The sequence below is a fragment of the Gadus morhua genome, chromosome 5 (genome assembly GCF_902167405.1).
Source record: "Gadus morhua chromosome 5, gadMor3.0, whole genome shotgun sequence".
NCBI lineage: Eukaryota > Metazoa > Chordata > Actinopteri > Gadiformes > Gadidae > Gadus > Gadus morhua.
The window spans coordinates 19,072,116-19,087,480 of NC_044052.1; the positions used below are offsets into that span (position 1 = coordinate 19,072,116).

Here is a 15,365-nt window from a genome sequence, read left to right on the forward strand (position 1 = left end):
CGACAAACGCAATCAAAACAAAATCGTCAACTATTAAACCAATAGCGTCATCGTAGACCAGATTGAGTATTGGTTTACAGCCCCGGGTGGTTCGTTTGGATTGAGTGGACATGCAGACTTGCGGGGGTTCCAATGCCCCGTCACCCACTTTACAGGAGACAGACCACGCAGAGGAATGCAGATATTTGGATGACGTGACATGATACTGGAGGAACTATTTGACGTTTCAACGCGCATAAAGGGAACCAAAGTGACGTTGACGTGAGAAGTTTAAAATTTAATTGAAAATTGAAATGCAGTTCAGAAAAGAGAGATGTATCAACATTTCATATATACACTTTATACATTTCAGTGGTACTTTTATAAGGGGAAACATATTTGGTGGAATGTAAATTACAAATACACCTATACAGTAGCTAGGCTATTTCTGATTTAACATTAAAAACAAAGTCAAACACGGAAGATTCGTGTACATCTACGTCATTTAAAATCCCCCTCCACCCCGTGAATCAATGGTTTTCTCAGCACTTCACCCGGAAAAAAACAAATGAGCACATCTTAGTTTCTTATTGGCGTGATGCTGGAGTATTCTACAGTGCCTACACACCGGGTAACGAAGAATCAAATATAGTCCCGACCTTCCATGCTTCTCATGGTTTACAACGTTCACAAACGGCCAATCGGAAGACGTTTATGATGGTGCTTGTGATGACGTGATACATGCTGAAAATGATTTTTTTTTCAGTCGAAACGAGCGGTTTTCCCGAGTTGTGGTCTCGACCGTCAGCAGCAGTAAGCAGAGATTCAAACGTTTACCTTTAGAAACCAACACCGCGGGCTGTTGGGGCAATGCTGGCCGGGTCAAACGCTCTCCAATCCGCCTTGAAGTGCAACAAAGTATTCATCCACAATTCCAACAAATCTAAAGGAAAGAGCCTAAAACAATTCTGTAAAAATAAATAAGAACGTTTCACGAAATAAATCGTGAAACTTTGGCATCAGGAAAAATAAAAGAAACGAAGAAAATCCTCTAATTTCGGTTTAATTCCTGTAAAAAAAAAAAATATCCAAAAAAATCCTCTTTCAGGCCTTTTCAGTTCTTTTTTTCTTCTCTCCCTGGTCTCATTCACAACTTTATTCATTATCCACTGTGGGCGTGGCTTCAGTGGGGGTGTTCCCCCCACGGTCTGTCATAAAGTCCTGAAGACCTTGAAAGACCCGGACACCGGGTCCCCGCTCATTCCTCAGCCGGGATGGTGAGCTGGTAGACGGCCTGGTCCTTGTCGATGGACTCGGTACTGCCGCCGTTTGCCGCGTGGGGCTGGATAACAATTGGCGTGTTCTCGCCTGCAGGGGGCAGCGGAGGGCAGTGTGAGAAAAAAAGCAAACAAAATCGCAAGCTCATAAATATGGTTCAGGTTTTTCTTTTAAGGAGCTGAAATGTGAAGATGTGACTTGTTTGTGAAGATCAGCAGCGGGGAATGTTAACGAAACAATTGGCTTCCAATGGAGCACCAACTTGGTTAATGTTAACATGTTAATATGCCGTCAGCGCGTAGAAGCCTATGATTTGCCATCAGCCAGCGTTAGCAACATGATACAGACAAGCATGTTAAAAACAGACCAACAGACGGAAAGCCTAATTTCTCATCAACACAGATTAATGGTATTAATATTAAAAAGGGTTAATATAATGGACAATAAATGTAATGCAATGAATATTTCACTTTGGTAGCAGTCGTTTGACAGTTTGAACGGTTTCGGTGAAGAGGTCAAATGTCTAATGTTAAAGACGTAGAAGTCCGAACAACTGTGATGGGATAAAGATCAAATAATCGAACTCAACCCAAACCACAAATAAACCTGCGGCAAACAGCTAACGTGGAGAGGCTGAAATAAATAACCACAGTCCTGCCTCTTCTCCTGTATACAATGACCAACTGTGTTTAAACATTGAGGATATTTAACAAGCCTTTCAAATTATTCAGTGTATTTTCTATTCTGATCATTCTAATCGCATCAAAGCGGTTTCTGTCCATATATGTGGATCCTTGCTAGCCCAGCTGGTGGAGCATGGCTTTAACACTTCCAGGGTTAATGGTTAAAATCCCACTGGTACCCATGAATATCGCTAGTCACTGTACTTTATCTTTGAAAATATTTCAACTTTCAACTCAAATGGCATTATATGAAATCGATTAATTTCGCATAATTCAAATTGCAAAACCATCGCAAACTTGCAACACACAAATCCTCTTTGCCACTCATGTACAAGAGTGTCTAGCGGTTAGGGTGTTGGACTCCCAGTCATAAGGTTCTGGGTCCGACTCCCAATGTCCCGAGAACTAACCTGTACCTGAATTACCTTCGCATAAAAGCGTTATCCTACCAGCTATACATTTATGAACCGGGTCACAAAACCAAACCTGATTAAGCAGTTTTGTTCTGGACATGACCACAATTATTGTGTGTTGTATGTCCTTGCACTTATGTAGCATCTTATCCTAGCTATCTTTGTTGTGCACGGGGAATGGGTTCACTTAACTCCTTTCCAAGTATACTTGCCACTTTGTTAGTGCTTGGCACTTGGTTCTATGAACATCCTTCCTGTACCAACAGCGACATATTGTTTCTCCTTCATCGGACAAATTGACCCATCGTAAGTCACTTTGGATAAAGAAGCCTATGCTAACTGCCCTGAATGGTAAAGTAAATGTAAATGCCTCAACTCGCTCGAGTTCTACCAAAGTGAACGGCGGCGGTTAGAAGGGCTAGTAGCAGCAGCGGCGGGGTAGAGGGGGGGGGGTCACGGCGGTTGGGACTCAGCCCAGCACGGGGAGCCATAGCTGGGGTATCACCTGCGGCCCGGGCACCCGAGGGCGTGGGGCTAGGCTGCTCAACTACTGTCTCCCCATTGGCTGTGGAACAAGAAATGTCAGAGGGCATTTTTCAATGGAGGGATTTCACGTTTAGAGTGTTCCACTGTGGGCTGCAGGACGAAGAGGAGTGTGTGGACGACAAAGTGTTGAATGTTATTGAAATATTAAAATTGGGATGTGATGCCACCAGGTGTGAGTGTGATCAGCCGTCACAAGCCGTTTGAAAATCTGCCTTCTGCTGGGTTTTAGCGACATCACAAGCGGGGGTGTCCACCTAGATGTACGCTGGATAGATCAGCATGCATATCTATCCAGTGTACATCTAGGTGGACACGCCCACTTGTGATGTCACTAAAAGATAGTAAAAGGCAGATTTTGAAACGGCTTGTAATGGGTAAACACACTCAACCTAGTAGAATAACATCACCGCTTTAATGGAATAAAATATTGCAGTGAACTGCATACAGGTGTATCAATCTCTATAGCTCTTTATCAACAGACGGCATTTACTGAGATTATTTTTTATGATTATAGATTATTTTTTATGTTGTTTGGCTTGTATTGCTGACAGACATGGAATAACCCAGTTTATTATTTACATATCTTCCCCTCTGTTTACTCCGTTTTGCATTTGCTAAAAATGCAACCTTTCCAAATAATTGATCACCACTGTGTGTTATTGTCCCACACAGATGACCTTTGCCTCGTCGTAAGAATTCCAGCGCACAGAATGACTGTGACACAATAAAAACAGGCCACACTCGCTTTTGCGGTCCCAGCGTCCGTCACCCAAAGCTGGCTGATTCAGGGACACCTGGTGATCTTTACAGCTTGAAGTGGATGAGGCGTTGAACAAACCAACATGTAAACAGACCTGAGGAAAACCTGCTCTACCCGTCGGAGACTCAGCAGGGAGAACAGAAATGTTCCCCCCCCCCACCCCCGCCGCCCCCCCCCCCCCACTCACCTGCGTCCTGCTCGGCCCTGATCTGGGCCTCCAGGTCTTCTGGGTCCATGTAGGGGTCGCCGTCCCCCTCCAGGTTCTTGCCGCAGCGGCCACAGCAGAAGCAGCAGCAGCAGAGGCAACAGCAGCAGGTGAAGATGCTGCAGCACACCACCAGTGCCTGGGGGGGGAGAGAAGGGGGTCCTTTAGCTACAGCGAGGGGCACACTCGGGCTGAACCCAGGAGGGGCTCACAGCAGGGCACCGAGAGGATGAACAGGCTACACGCCGGGTCGGTTTCATTAACGTCTGAAGGCTGAAAGGGTGAGGGCACAATGTAATGAACGTAACTTTATTTGAACAGGGACAATGTACAAAAATAAACAACATACAGTAATATAAATACATAGGATGAAAAAGTTTACGAAAAGCACTACATGACATATATAGGGGTATATTTTATTAAAGATATACCCCTATCCTACTAGCACTACAAAATTCTATAAGTGTGTGCAGGTCTGTTGTGTGATCAGCAAGGAACAAGGAACCAGAGATGTTCCGATTCCAATTTTCCCTTCCAGATTCCGAGAATCGGCGCATCAAATGCCGCCCCTAGCACCAATAGGAAGCGTTGCGCTGCAGCACCATTGTGATTGTATTTTGAAAGCAGCAGATCAACAAACATACTCGGTATAGGCTACCCTAACGTTATGCCAGTTGTTTTATGACTACATATATGGCCCTGTTACCCATGATCCTCTCTTTGTGCTTACAATGATAGACACATTAATTCATAGTTACTTTATGTACCGTCGGTCCCTTTGTTTACGGTTTAGTCACTTTATTCACCGTCATTGCTCATTCATTTTGCATTCGGGAATTATTCGTCTACAGCATCAACAATCTCCATACGTACAGGACCTTGTATCAAGTCGGGATGTACAAAACAGCGTTAAAAAAGCGCTTTATCAGGGGCGGCGACGCTAGGGAATAGACCAGTGGCGTGAAGGTTAGCGGGGAGGCGCGCCGCCACCGGTGTGGGCTAGCACGTCGGCAGTAATAGGGGCCGTCAGTGTGCGTTTAGCTTAACACTGCATGTGTTTGTGATGATCTCTGCCTGTGTTGTAAATAAGCTAGTCACATGCCCGATGCTGCGTTTTTAGGCGGTATCGGAACCACTCTAAAAGGAACACAGATATGCTGATAAACTCACCTTTCCCATATGGTAAGTGAGAAGGTTTTGCATATTTTTACTTCACCACAAGTTCTTAGAGGGAAGTGCTTGAGTGGATGTCCAAGCTTGTGAAACTGATGAAGCGCACGACTCCAGGCGTGACTCTGAGAATGTTCAGATCCAACAGAGCCTAGGAGTACTTTCTGGGGGCGATATTTTGAATATTGACGAAGGTCAATTCGTTTTGGTTGTTGGCAGCACATTGGCCTTTTCACGGGCGTTTCGACTGAGTTGCAGTGGTGACGTTTCGTAATCTCTCCTGAACCGTTCTCGCCCACTGCACACACACGAGGGGTTAACAGTGCTTACAGAGGGCTTATGGAATCCTGAGCAAGACGGGACTGCACGACCTCTACACACAGCGGTGGACGGTAGAGAAGGCAGTGTTTCCCACAGACCAGCTTCAGCCCCTGCTGCAGAGCGAATTCAAATCGCCGGCAGAACGGGCTGGGGGTACCCAGTCTAGCTCCGTAATCTATCTAAACTATAACCGCAGTTCACGTTAATCGCATCGTTTGCTGCGTTACCAACGTTGTCTATGCTGACTTAGGGTGCAGGATGTTAAATATCATCAATAAGGTTGAGTTCATAAGGCTAACAATATCTTTTCTGAGTCTACAATAATTTGGGGCAGGTGTGTTTGAGCACACATTGGTAAACTCCAGATGTCGCCGACCGTCTTCACTGTGCCAAATATTCCGCTGCATCGGGTTTTCCTTTGTAGGCGCGTTGAGAGGAGGAGCGGGCGAGGTGCGTCAGCATGTATCAGTTATACGCGGGTTGATCAAATAAGTGGTATTGTATACCCGTGCACCATTGGCATGCATGCGCGCTTGTCTCTGTGTGCTTGTGCGAACGAGAATGACAGGGAGAAAGAGTGCTAACCGGAGATGATTGAACGGAACGATATTTATATTTCAAACTCGCGAGAAAAAAAGCTGAATCAATTTGTGCCGCCCGGTGTTGTTTCTGTGGCACTGCGCCACACATTGGTCTATGTATGGGAAACACTGGCAGGAGTGAGGTGTGCTTGGAAATGCTGGTGGCCTTACCGCACATTCCTGTCATAGCTTAGATCATCAACACCAGCGAGCATGTGAGCTAAAAGAAAGTGGCGAGAGAGGTGCCCCGGCCCTTTAAGGCCTACTCCTCAGACGTTGTGCTGGTCATCAGAGCAGTTACCAATGTACATGTAGAATACCTGTACATTGGAAACTTCCACAGAAGCTTCTGTGGAGGTTTCTGTGAGCAGAACCCTGCAGGGAAAGGGTTCTCTCTAATGGACTGCAGGAGAGAAACACACTCCCATATTTACAACACAATGTCTGCATAGAGGCGTCAGCAGCACCGTGGGGACGAGGGAGGTCGATCCCAGGACAAGGAAGGTCATGTGTTTGATCACTAATAATGTCTCAGCCTCGGCCTTAAAGGGGTCATTACAAGCCGTTTGAAAATCAGCACTCTCCTGTGTTTTAATGACGTCACGTGTGGGCATGTCCACATAGATGTATGACGGATAGATAAGAAACATTTGCTACAGCTACTGGGTATGCTGGTAGACGGATCAATCAGGTTTACATCTAGGTGGACACGCCCACTTGTGATGTTACCCAGGCACAGGAAAAGGCAGGTTTTGAAGTGGTATGTAAGGGCTGATCACACTTACACCAGGTGGCATAACATGCCCCCTTTAGCATGTATCAGAGTTCAATGCAAGTTGCTCCGGCTAAAAAGATAAAATACTAAATACCTGTAATATAATTAACACTGTATAATCATACTCAACAACACCTTGGTGAACTTTGTAGCGTGATACTGCCTAAATTGCAGTGTTGGTTGTCGCCGAGTAACCAACTCTATACCCCCGATACCATCAAGTGTCGCATTTACTACACAGGCACAGCAGGCTCTCCCCCCTTTCGCGACTGGCTGGTTCCTCACCTTGAACCAGCACTTTGACGTCAGGAAGTAGTACTTGACGCTATCCTCTCCGAACTGCTCGGCCACATAGAGCCCCATGGAGCCATACTCGTCGTAGATGTTGCGTTTGTTCTCGTCGTTGAGGATGGCGTTGGCGTTGTTGATCTCCTTGAACTTCTCCGCCGCCTCCGGGTTGTCTGGGTTCTTGTCCGGGTGATGCCTAAGCGCCAGCTTCCTGTAGGGACAGTTTAGAACGAGATGATCCGTGTGAGATGACAGCTGATGGGTTGAGCCGCTCTGAGTTATATGAGACATGTGTGGACAAGCCCCCTGCGACGATGTGGAAGAAGAGTCGTTTTAGATCAAATCAAACATTCTGTATGGGACGCCTTTCATCAAAGCGGCGATACCAACTGCTTAAAACGGGAAACAAGGCAACAGGAACCACCCATTGGTTTTTAATAATTGCCAGTAAAAGGGAGTCAGTTAGAGAGGCTTACATTTGGGGGATAAAGTTTACGTTGATTGGGAAAAATGTTGGGGTGTTTAATCCGATAGTGCAGATAAGAATGCATTTAGAGTGTAGATGCATCCCTGGGATAAAGATATAGCTACAGTATATCTAAATAACCAAACCTACCGGTACGCCTTTTTAATCTCGTCCGCAGTGGCTCCCTTCTGCAAGCCGAGGATCTTGTACAGGCTGTCCCCCGCCGTGGACATCTTGCGCTGAGGTTTATTCCCTTCTTCCATGGTGGATCTGACAGGGCGTTAAAACACAACACAACTCAACACTGGGTACTCGTTTCAATCTCGCTACCACGTTCACGTCCACCCGGGTCCGTGTGGAGAAGGCGCCAGTACACGATAGCTACACACTGAGCATCATGAAAGGATAGGATATTATTAATTGGGATATCTGCACTGATGTTGTGAAATTAGTCTTCCTCTTTAGATAAATATTAACAATAATCAGGTCATGACTCAGTGCTGTCAAGGCAGGAGTTGTACATTGACCCAGACATTAGCCGCTTAGCTCGGCGGCATGAGGAAGTAGACAACAGAACACATACTTGTAGTTACAGCGGCCGGATCGGTGTTTGAACTTCAGCGAGCGTCGCAGGATTCACAAACTTGGTCTGGTTGTTTTAACGTTTGCCGCATGATAAACCGAATTTCAAAGATATCCCCTCTCCTAACAGCAACGCGGAAAGAAAGATTTCATAACTAACTTGATGAAAGTAGACCCAGGAAGTTTCACCAAGGAGAAAAAAAAAAGATTCCCGTTTCGTCACCAAGGGGACGGGTGTGGCTTGCGCATAGCTGCGCTGCAAATGCGCAGTCCAGAGTTGTGCGCCGCTCACACTGGGAACCTCTATTCAGGAGAAAATAGAGTCACTTCAATTCAGGCAACCTTTTAAATTATACAGGCGATATTTTTGTGCGAACTATGGATTCATTTAATAAACTTGTTCAATCATGAACGAGCTTAGGTTGGTATGGGTGCTTCAAGGTTGGCTGACCCAGAAGCATTTCGGTCTTCACAATCCAACTACTTGCTACAGAGCTCATTGTGACCACTCTGGCTCTGACTGATCTTCCTGTAAGTATTATAACAAAACAAATCAAAAAGACAATCCACACAGATTAATTCTTCTTCTTTATTTGGTCCATAATGAGCAAGGTCTGTTTGTGTAAACTCTAGCCATCACTCCCCACCCTGATTCTGTGGAGTCACTATAACAACAATCTTTCCCTTGTTTCTGTTGGCCTCCATGTGTTTGTGGGCCTCGCCGATGTCTTGTAGGTCGAACACGCTGTCAATCACTGGCTTCAGGGCGGGCTGATGTGGGTCTGTGAAGAAGGGCAAGGCTCTCTCGGAGAAGGCCTTCACCAGGTCAGCTTTATACTGCCGAGAGGAAATGATGCAAAGACAACATTGGAAATTAAGTCATAATGTAGATAGATGAATATCTATTTATTTTACTTACCACAATAAGGCAACTAACAAGCTTTATTAACTCACCTGGAGGTAACAAACAAGCTGTATTAACTCACCTGGAGGCTACTAATGAGCTGTAATAACATACCTGGAGGCTACTAACTAGCTGTATTAACTCACCTGGAGGCTACTAACGAGCTGTATTAACTCACCTGATGGTCACTAACGAGTTTTATTAACTCACCTGGAGGTAACAAACGAGCTGTATTAACTCACCTGGAGGCTACTAATGAGCTGTAATAACATACCTGGAGGCGACTAACGAGCTGTATTAACTCACCTGGAGGCTACTAACGAGCTGTATTAACTCACCTGATGGTCACTAACGAGTTTTATTAACTCACCTGGAGGTAACAAACGAGCTGTATTAACTCACCTGGAGGCTACTAATGAGCTGTAATAACATACCTGGAGGCGACTAACGGGCTGTATTAACTCACCTGGAGGCTACTAACGAGCTGTATTAACTCACCTGATGGTCACTAACGAGTTTTATTAACTCACCTGGAGGTAACAAACGAGCTGTATTAACTCACCTGGAGGCTACTAATGAGCTGTAATAACATACCTGGAGGCGACTAACGAGCTGTATTAACTCACCTGGAGGCTCCGAGAACGCAGGAGGCTGGTGATGAGCCGGCCCCTTTTCTTAAGGAGATGGCCCAGCAGGTCTCCTTGCACGGCCTTGCCCCCCAGGGTGCCATACAGCACCCAGCGGCCGTCCACCGCCAGGCAGCGCACGTTCCTCTCCCACATGGTCCCACCGACGCAGTCGAGGATCACGTCCGCGCCGTGGCCTTCAACAGCGATGGACGGAGGCCGAGGTCATGGTCTGGTTTGTGACTTACATTTGGGGAGCTACTCAGCACGGTGCATACCCAACCGACGTTTACCTGAGGCGCTGGCTAATGGAATATTGTGATGCAAAATACGAGAGAAGGTTGCACACTCATTCCCCTTTGCCGGCCTTTTATTGTAGAGCAGTGGTTCTCAAATGGGGGAACGTGTACCCCTAGGGTTACTTTGGACTACTGCAAGGGGTACTCAAGAAAAACCTGCACAATATTCAATTCTGAAAGCTATACAAATAGAAAATGAGGGGGTACACAAGTAGAAAACGTTTGAGAACCACAGTTGTAGAGTATACAGGAGCATCCATCTCTCTCTCTACCTATGTCTGTCTGATAGGAGTATCAATATCCATCTACCTATATATCTAGTTAATAGGAGCATCCATCTCTATGTCTACCTATATATCTGGTTAATAGGAGCGCTCCCCTTTGATTGGTCATTAGAGGAAATAGGTGGTTAAGGGTCCACTCACACTAGGCCATCAACACAAGCAGAGGGTCTTAAGACATGTCAGCATTAACACCGGCTCTATGTGTTATGATCCTTGACTTATGAGGCTGGTTAGGTGTTAGAGCACCTAACCGTGCTCAAATCTGCCAGTGTGAGTGTGGCCAGTCTGGCCAGGCCAGGCCAATTTGGCCACTTGGGAGAGGTGTGCTGCTATGGTACGGGCCGCTACGGTACAAATGCTAATGAGCCGACACACGCACACGCACGGCTACGCAACCTCAGCTGGATGACGTATAGTCCATGCGACGACCACGGATATAATAAAGGCGACGAGTCTTCTTTCCCATTAAACGGTAAACATATATCCAAATAAGCAACAGACTCAGCAAAGTGCGAACTGTGTTCTCTTTGTTGTTGTCCATTGTTGTTAGAACTCTGACTGGCGCCAGACTTTATTATGGTCCATGCAGCGGACGCTTGGTGATGACGTGTTACTTACGACGTGATGACGTATGTACAAGAGCCTACCGTGGCCAGGCCACAGTTGCAACGGCCAACGGCCACGGCCAGATGGCCTAGTGTGAGTGCAGGCCAGAGAACAACGGGGCCATTTGAGCACGGTTAGGTGTGAGAACGGCCAACGGCCACGGATGGCCTAGATAATACTTTATTGTTAGAGCAACTCTGAAATTTGCTCGCAGCCAAGCAGCTCCATTTACAAACAACACAGACGAGACAAGACATCGGGGCAGGACATCAAAAACAGGTGCTGCATCACGGGGGAGGAGTCGGATTGGGTTGGTCCGACGAGAGCCCATGACGTACCTCCAGTGTAGCCCAGGACTCCGTCTGCAAAGTCCCCCTGGCTGTGGAGGAACCCGGCCGCCGCCCCGAGCGCCACCGCCGCGTCCACCTTCTGGGCGGAGCCCGCCGTGACCACGGGCACGGCGCCGGCCAGGCGCGCCAGCTGCACCGCCGCCGTTCCCACGCCGCTGGCCCCGGCGTGCACCAGCACCACCTCCCCCGCCTTCACCTCGGCTGTGGACACAAGAGGCCGCAGAGCTGCTGCTGCTGGGTGTGGTTCTGTTTGGTCATTGAACAGCTGCGCATATCTAAGGTGATTTACAGGGACTAGTGTTGTATATCGTTAGTGAGCAGGTCGCTGAATTGGGTTAAACATTGTTAATGAGCGGAAAGACACTTTAATGAGGGGGTTCATATATTGTTAATAAGAAGGTCAGCGACTTGTGTTATCTATCGTTTATGACAAGGTAAGCAACTTGTGTTATCTATCGTTAATGAGCAGGTAAGTGACTTATATATTATATATCGCTAATGAGAGGGTAAGTGACCTGTGTTATGTATAGTAAATGAGCGTTAAGTGACTTTTATACAACATTAATGAGCAGGTAAGCAAGGGTTAGGATTGATGCTATAGGAATGCTACAGGTAGACTTTGGGCCACTGAGTTAAATGGAATTAACATGGTTTGTGTTATATACTTTTTGTGCTATATACCATACCAGTGTGTGTCCACTGAAAAGTTTGAAATTTGTTCCAAACGCCAATGAAACCCCACCATATGGTCTGTGATCGATGCAACAGTCTCATTTTAGATAATTATTACAACCCAGTTACTACTTATTTACTAGTGCCTACTTATTAACTAGCTACTACATTTAATTACAACAATATGCCTAATCTCTCAGGGGAAGAATTATTAATAAGATATTATTTGCTTTATTTCAATTATTGTATTCAACATGATTCTTTTCTCTTTTTATTGATCCTTTTTAACATCTCTTTGGTGTGTTTGTATCTATCTATAACCTCAACAGTAAACAGGACACACATCAAAGGCACCCTTCACAATATCTTACGTGGGGCTAGATTGATTTGTAAAGTTCTGCAATCTGAGCGTGTGGATGGCATGCATTTACGTGTGTATGCATGTGCATGGTGCGTGCGTGTGCAGTGTGTGCATGGTGCGGTGTGTGTGCATTTGCGTGTGCACGTGCGTGTGCATGGTGAGTGCGTGTGTACATAGATTGTGTGTGTGTGTGCATGCATGTGCATGGTTTGTGGGTGTGTGTGTGTGCACGGGGTGTAGTTGCATTCACCTGTGCGTGTGCGTGTGCATGGTGGCGGCTGCGTCTGTGTGTCTGTATTGTGCGCGTGCATGACGTAGCGTGCGTGGCCTAGCGCGTGTGTGCCCCCACAGGTCCCCGGTTGGCTACTCTAGCCTCTCCCTCCTTCCTAGCGGATGCGTAAGCATCGTAGCGTAGCCGTTACCTACGAGGTGAAGCAGCTGGTAGGCGGTGAGCCAGGCCTCGGGGACGGCCGCCGCCTGGCAGAGGGTCAGCCCGGGGGGCACCGGCAGCAGGAGCTCCTCCGGCACTGCCACGTACTCCGCGTAGCCTCCGCCGCACAGCAGGGCCATGACCCTCTCCTCCGGCACCCAGGGGCCCCTCACGCCGGGGCCCACCTCGGCCACCGTGCCGGCAACCTCCAGGCCCAGGATGTCGCTCTCTCCCGGGGGCGGGGGGTACAGCCCTCTCCTCTAAGGCACCGGAGACATGGGGCAGTCAACGATGTAGGAAGCTTTATTCATAATCAGTAACAAACAATAGCAGCACACAGGGGACGTAGGTGTGTGTGTGTGCGCGCGCGTGTGTGTTCTTTCTGTAATGCAATGTAATGAATGTCATCCTTCTTGATCCATGCTTTAAAACAGGCCTGACTTCAGTTATGTCAGCTATAGCTCATTGAGTAGACATGCTGTTCTGGTTCTTTAAGTTTCTATGGTGGGTACGTAGTATATGCTGTAGGCTACCTGCAATGTGTCAGCTCTGTTGAGGGCAGTGGCGTGAACTTTAATCAAGACCTCTCCATCTTTAGGTCGGGGTTTGGGTACCGTGCCCACTCGCAGATTCTCTGGCCCTCCTGGCACGTCAACACAAACGGCGAGCATAACGCGGTTCCGGTCTTTAAACAACTGTACTGTGCACACACGCCACTGCGAGCACGTCCAGGCGTGTCCAAATGGGAACGCGACAACCAGCGACGCTGAACGATGAAAAGTTCGGACAAAGTCCAACTTTAATGCAAATAGTAAATGACGCGGAGCAGTAGCCTAGAAGTGGACCAATCAGAAGACTGTATGTGCGCCACTTTTACGCGTAAGGTTCCTCTTGAGTTGGAGAACTTTGTTCCTACTTCTTCCCCCCACTTCCCCCTATCCAAATAAATACAGCGCTGATACCGTTTGCTGATATTATACATCCATGGTGCACACATATATGATATTGCTATTTGGTCACAAAAGCTAAACACAAAACACAAAAGCTAGACTAAACGGTTTGGTTAGGCTACACATTTACCTCTCAGGCTTGTGGGAACTTTCCACTACCCACTCGGTTCATCATTGGTTCCGTTTCTTTCCATTTCTGTGTTTTTTCGTAAACATGAATAAATCCTATTTAAAGAGTTTACTGTAGGGTGACAAAATGTAGATTAACCCGTTAACATTTATTAAAGAAATTATTTTTCTTTATTTCAATGTATTTATTCCAAAATTATTTAAATCCCAATGATGATATACATGTTATATGCATGTTGTATACATATTATTAGTTGTGAGAGCCTTACAGTATTGGAAACCCCCAAACTGAATATGATTTTACCTCTACTTCATCACTTAACTCTATAATGAAACACACACAAACACAGTTTCCATCCCAGGCACATATGACCCTTGCATCTGTGGTTAGAATATACTTTTACTCAGGACGGGTTTGTATACAATACAACAGTCAAACCATCAAATCTGTGTCACCCACTCTTCACTTTGTGAACTACAACCCTTACCCCCACACTGTAGTACCCTAGGGCCTAGGCCTACCACACACACACACACACACACACACACACACACACACACACACACACACACACACACACACACACACACACACACACACACACACACACACAAACGTATCCCCGCTACCACACACACACACATACACAATAACCAGTTCCATAATTACCCCACAATTTACCACAATGGCCTATTGTGTTCCAGCAAATGAAATCCATGGTAGCAAATGGCTCTCCCTCTCCAACACAAACCCCTCCGGTGTTAACAGAGGAACCAGCACGAGAAGACGGCCGCGTTTCAGCTTATCGCTCTATGTTGGAAATACCAACATAAGTTAAAAGAGCCGGTGGAGATTGCAGAAGGTTCCCAGACAGACAGATCCCAGAAAGAGGGATCCAAGACAGACAGATCCAAGACAAACGGATCCCAGACAAACGGATCCTAGACAGACGGATCCCAGACAGACGGTTCCCAGACAGACGGATCCCGGACAGACGGATACTAGACAGAGGGATCCCAGACGGACGGATCCCAGACAGACGGATCCCAGACAAACGGATCCTAGACAGACGGATCCCAGACAGACGGTTCCCAGACAGACGGATCCCGGACAGACGGATACTAGACAGAGGGATCCCAGACGGACGGATCCCAAGCTGCCGTCATGAGGAGAGCGGACTGGGGATCCGGTGTGAGCCGGATCACGGACCTGATGCACACCAGGAACAGGAGGGCGGACTTGGAGCACCGGCGGAGGTTGGAGCTCCTGGACGCCCAGTTCAGGTACTGGTGGAAGGATCCCCTTCAGAGGGACTGCAGAGGTATGGGTGTGGAGCATGTGCCCGTGGTTGACGGCTGGTTGAAGCAGCCTCACCTGGCCCCCCAGAGTCAGGCTGATGGCCCGACTCTGGGGCTGGCTGAGGCTGCACACCTGTGGTGAATCAGTAATCAAGGCACAGGATAAACCGGCCATCACCACAAGCAGAGGGTCTTAAGACATGTCAGCATTAACACCGGCTCTATGTGTTATGATCCTTGACTCGTGACATCATGAGGTGGCGTGTCGCGATCGACACTGTTCCAAGGGTCCCTGCCCTCACTTGAGTTAGGTGAACATTATATTATCATGTGGCTTGATATCATCTGTGGTGTCTGTGGCCACAGGGTGACATTGCCCAATAGAAGGCATGTGCTATGAAGTATATG

General features: G+C 47.1%; 2 protein-coding genes across 3 annotated transcripts; both read right to left on the reverse strand.

The window, feature by feature from the left end:
* Positions 1-251: 251 nt before the first annotated feature.
* dnajc5gb (DnaJ (Hsp40) homolog, subfamily C, member 5 gamma b) lies at positions 252-8,280 on the reverse strand. Of its 2 annotated transcripts, XM_030356410.1 has the most exons (6): positions 8,049-8,280; positions 7,616-7,735; positions 6,997-7,210; positions 3,847-4,003; positions 2,859-2,918; positions 252-1,347 (listed from the first exon to the last, which is right to left on the reverse strand). In XM_030356410.1, the coding sequence occupies exons 2-6, from the start codon at positions 7,726-7,728 to the stop codon at positions 1,238-1,240; spliced, it is 654 nt and encodes a 217-aa protein (XP_030212270.1). In that variant the 5' UTR covers positions 7,729-7,735; positions 8,049-8,280; the 3' UTR covers positions 252-1,237. The 2 variants fall into 2 exon arrangements, with proteins under 2 accessions (XP_030212270.1, XP_030212271.1); XM_030356411.1 differs by lacking the exon at positions 2,859-2,918.
* Positions 8,281-8,617: 337 nt separating this feature from the next.
* Positions 8,618-13,626, reverse strand: tp53i3 (tumor protein p53 inducible protein 3). Its single transcript, XM_030356406.1, has 5 exons — positions 13,113-13,626; positions 12,572-12,839; positions 11,105-11,317; positions 9,578-9,774; positions 8,618-8,884 (listed from the first exon to the last, which is right to left on the reverse strand). Exons 1-5 carry the CDS (start codon positions 13,248-13,250, stop codon positions 8,684-8,686), a joined length of 1,017 nt encoding a protein of 338 aa, XP_030212266.1. The 5' UTR covers positions 13,251-13,626; the 3' UTR covers positions 8,618-8,683.
* Between the last annotated feature and the right edge of the window lie 1,739 nt (positions 13,627-15,365).